General features: G+C 26.8%; 1 protein-coding gene across 2 annotated transcripts; it reads left to right on the top strand.

Annotated features, from left to right (window-relative positions):
• The first annotated feature begins 2,033 nt into the window (after positions 1-2,033).
• LOC103311726 (desumoylating isopeptidase 1-like) lies at positions 2,034-2,888 on the top strand. 2 transcript variants are annotated; one of them, XM_016809511.2, is made up of 3 exons: positions 2,034-2,165; positions 2,548-2,653; positions 2,725-2,888. In XM_016809511.2, exons 2-3 carry the CDS (start codon positions 2,569-2,571, stop codon positions 2,871-2,873), a joined length of 234 nt encoding a protein of 77 aa, XP_016665000.1. In that variant the 5' UTR covers positions 2,034-2,165; positions 2,548-2,568; the 3' UTR covers positions 2,874-2,888. The 2 variants fall into 2 exon arrangements, 1 of the variants encoding a protein (XP_016665000.1); XR_511284.3 differs by having other exon boundaries at positions 2,058-2,388; positions 2,725-2,843.
• Positions 2,889-3,317: the final 429 nt, after the last annotated feature.

Below are 3,317 nucleotides of genomic sequence, written 5' to 3'. Positions count from 1 at the left end.
TGAAATTGGATTGATCAACTTATCGATCATAAAATAATAATAGGAACACAACAATAATTATACACATATTATTATATAATATTGTCTATTGATATATAGTTACAGAAAATAAATTACCAACACAAATTCCGTTAAATTCCAATTTAACTATACAAAAAGGTTATAATATCTGCGCGAGTAAGATTATTTTCAGTCGTCGGACTAAATTAGTGCATTATTGATTTCCTCTGCAAGTGTTCCTCATTGTTTCTAAATAGACATTAATATTGCATTTGTGATTTGTCAATTAAAGGCTTTTCTATTTAATCGATAGGAATATTAAATGGTTTAAAAAAAAAAATAAATAATATTAGCAACAAAAAATGAAATTAAAAATAGCCCACCATTAGATGATTTAGATCAACACAACATAATATATTATGTATTACGTCACTATGTCAGAGATGGTAATTATGAGTCTCTAATCTCTAATGTATTTATGTTACATCAAAGAAATAAAGTCTACAATTACTGCTTAATAACTAACTATAATATAATCTCGTATAATGCACATATATAAATGAGAAAAATTCACATTTTTTAAAAATTCTTGAAATATTGTCCATTTGTCCGTCTCTTTTTTTAAATTTCAAAACAATAAATTTCTTTAAAAACCTGAAGTTTTTAGAAAGTTAAAAATTGTATCTACTTACGCTTAAAATAATTTATAAGTGTAAAGAAGTTAAAATTAAAACAAAAAATATTTAGAAATAAAATGTTATTTTAAATTGAAACAATTTGAGAAAATTAAGCTAAAGCAACTAAAACCGATGTTTAATTCTAATAGCAGAATTTTTTTCAGTAAAAGCAAAAAACGATCAATCATTCAAGCGTTATAGCCTATAATAGGTACCTAGGGGTTAGGATAACTGCCTGCTGCACAGTAGGAGTCTATAATATAGTGTACCTCATTATTAAATTCCTAGGTGGTTAGGTTACTGTAATTTTGAATGAGTTAATTTTGCATTCAATGATAGGTATATAAATAAATAAATCATTGTAAGTATACGAAAAACGATTCTCAACGAAGAAGGTCGTTAGCCTATATTGCTAAGTATAGGTATAGTAGTATAGTACCTACATTTTATTATTTATTTATACTGTTTTTATAGTAATTTAATTTATTATTAGTAATACACTAATACCATTGAGTATACAATAGTATATGATTATGATAGATAATACCAGCTAGTATAAAATGAATCTCAATATTTTTAAAATATCATTGTGGAGGTATATAGTAATAGTTTGAAGTTCCCACCAATAATATTTTTAATTACAACAAACTAACTAAAACCGTTATTATTCGTTAAAATATATCTAATTTCGTCAATAATTAAACTTAAAATTACTGAAAAAAAAATTACATTATTTTAGATTTTTATATAGGTTTCAATATGAAGTACTCATAAAGAACCTTGTATTAAATTTTCAAGCCAATTACCTATACAAATTTAACATTTAAAAAATTTTTAACTACAAAACAATAGTATTACAAACAAAATATATACAAACGTTTGTATAGGCATATAGCATTTTTATAATATTTATAGCTATTTGAATATTTTACATAGAATCATTCAAACCTCCATCTAAGCACTAAAGAACTATTTTATATTTTTTTATTGTTTACCTATTATTTAATAATAAATTGATATGTAGTGATTTGTGAAGATTGTAGAAGATTTAAATGTTTACCTAAATCATACGAGTATTTTATAATGTTTGTTATTTTCGTCGTTCGGAGGCGGCAGACCGCAGCAAAATCCAAGGCGAATGTATTTATATATTATAATAGGTATTCAAGTATACATAATACGTATATAATTTATAACAAAAAATAATATGACGGATAGACGAAGTAAAAATATAGTCATATTAATAATAATAATAAGTGTTCGCGACGGCAGCGTTTAGACACGTGCACTTTTTGGCGCGTAATATTAAATGGCGATTTATAGTGTCCTTGGATTTCGTAGGTGTGTGATCGCGCCCTGATTATGATCCATTCAATTTTTTCGCATATCACTCCTCGGACCCCGCGATCTTTGTCTGCTTATTACGTCGATGTGATACAATAGTTGCAAATATACAACAAGTAACATCCGTGACCGCAGAACCGAACAGTACGTACTCCGTAGCAAGTTGTGAATTCATTATCATCGATTCCATTAGTCATTGTCGTCTGATCAAAAATTAAAGAACACATTTTTCTTCTTATCCATCGTCAATTGCGTCACCGTCTGATATCTACTTTTGCCCATCAGTCTTAAACTCGTACAGATCAAAACATTTATTGAACCATATAATATAATATATTGACCTTTCAATTGACTTGCAAAATTCCTGGTAAGTGTCCAAGTTGACCAATTGGCTGCCTGTTTTGGTAAATTTTTTCGAATCGACTACCGCTATACGCGTTTACGGTCGAATGTTTTCTCTGAAAAATTTTAAGTGCTAATATTGAATTGTATTGTTATTACTTATTACCAAATCAAATTTTTCCAGAGTGGATTTGTACGTGCAGCAATGGGAGAAGCAGGCGAAGAAGTCCAATTATATGTTTACGATTTGACCGGTGGTATGGCCAAAACCCTGGGCCAGTCACTGTTACGTAAGATGCTAAATAATACATAATAATATACACTACCTATCTCCACTATACATAATATAAATGATTTGCAGAAAAAAATATTGAAGGTATTTGGCACACCGCAATAATAGTATTCGGTAAAGAGTATTTTTTTGGCTCCAATGGGATTTCAGTATGCGATCCAGTGAGTATTATGTTTTATACAAATTGTATTTCAATGTTATTTGTAGGTTCAAGTTAAGTAAAATACCTATATAAGTTATAAATCAATTTAATTTAATTTTGTTTTTATTTATTTTACTGTATTTAGTTTATTATTTATATGTGTAAACAAGAGCTCATTGGAATCTTCCAAAAAAAAAAAAAAGAAAATTGATGATAAATGTTGCTTTTGACTTGATTGAAAACGGTTTATTTTAATTTGGTTTAAAATAATTTTTCTAAATAGGTAGGTATAATTGGTATAATAATGTAATAACGAATATGTAACTTAAACTGTTTGATAAAAATAAAAATTATTCTTGCTAATTAGGGGTACCTATTTTACTTTTAAAATATATTAATATCCAGCCCACATATCATCAATACTTACTTAATATTCAGAAATCAAATTTGAAATTTGTATTTAGGATTATTTATGTAATATATTTTCTATATTATAAGTAATTTTAAGCATAGATAATAT

Source organism: Acyrthosiphon pisum, unplaced genomic scaffold (genome assembly GCF_005508785.2).
Source record: "Acyrthosiphon pisum isolate AL4f unplaced genomic scaffold, pea_aphid_22Mar2018_4r6ur Scaffold_16682;HRSCAF=17347, whole genome shotgun sequence".
In the NCBI taxonomy this organism is placed as follows: Eukaryota; Metazoa; Arthropoda; class Insecta; order Hemiptera; family Aphididae; genus Acyrthosiphon; species Acyrthosiphon pisum.
The sequence above is the reverse complement of the archived record's forward strand: the minus strand, read 5'-3'. Positions and strand labels throughout refer to the sequence as shown.

Excerpts from the sequence above, each read along its gene's own strand:
- LOC103311726 (XM_016809511.2), top strand. The coding sequence starts at position 2,569 with ATGGGAGAAGCAGGCGAAGAAGTCCAATTATATGTTTACGATTTGACC. Across the intron at positions 2,654-2,724 it reads CCTGGGCCAGTCACTGTTAC|AAAAAAATATTGAAGGTATT; the intron begins GTAAGATGCTAA and ends AATGATTTGCAG.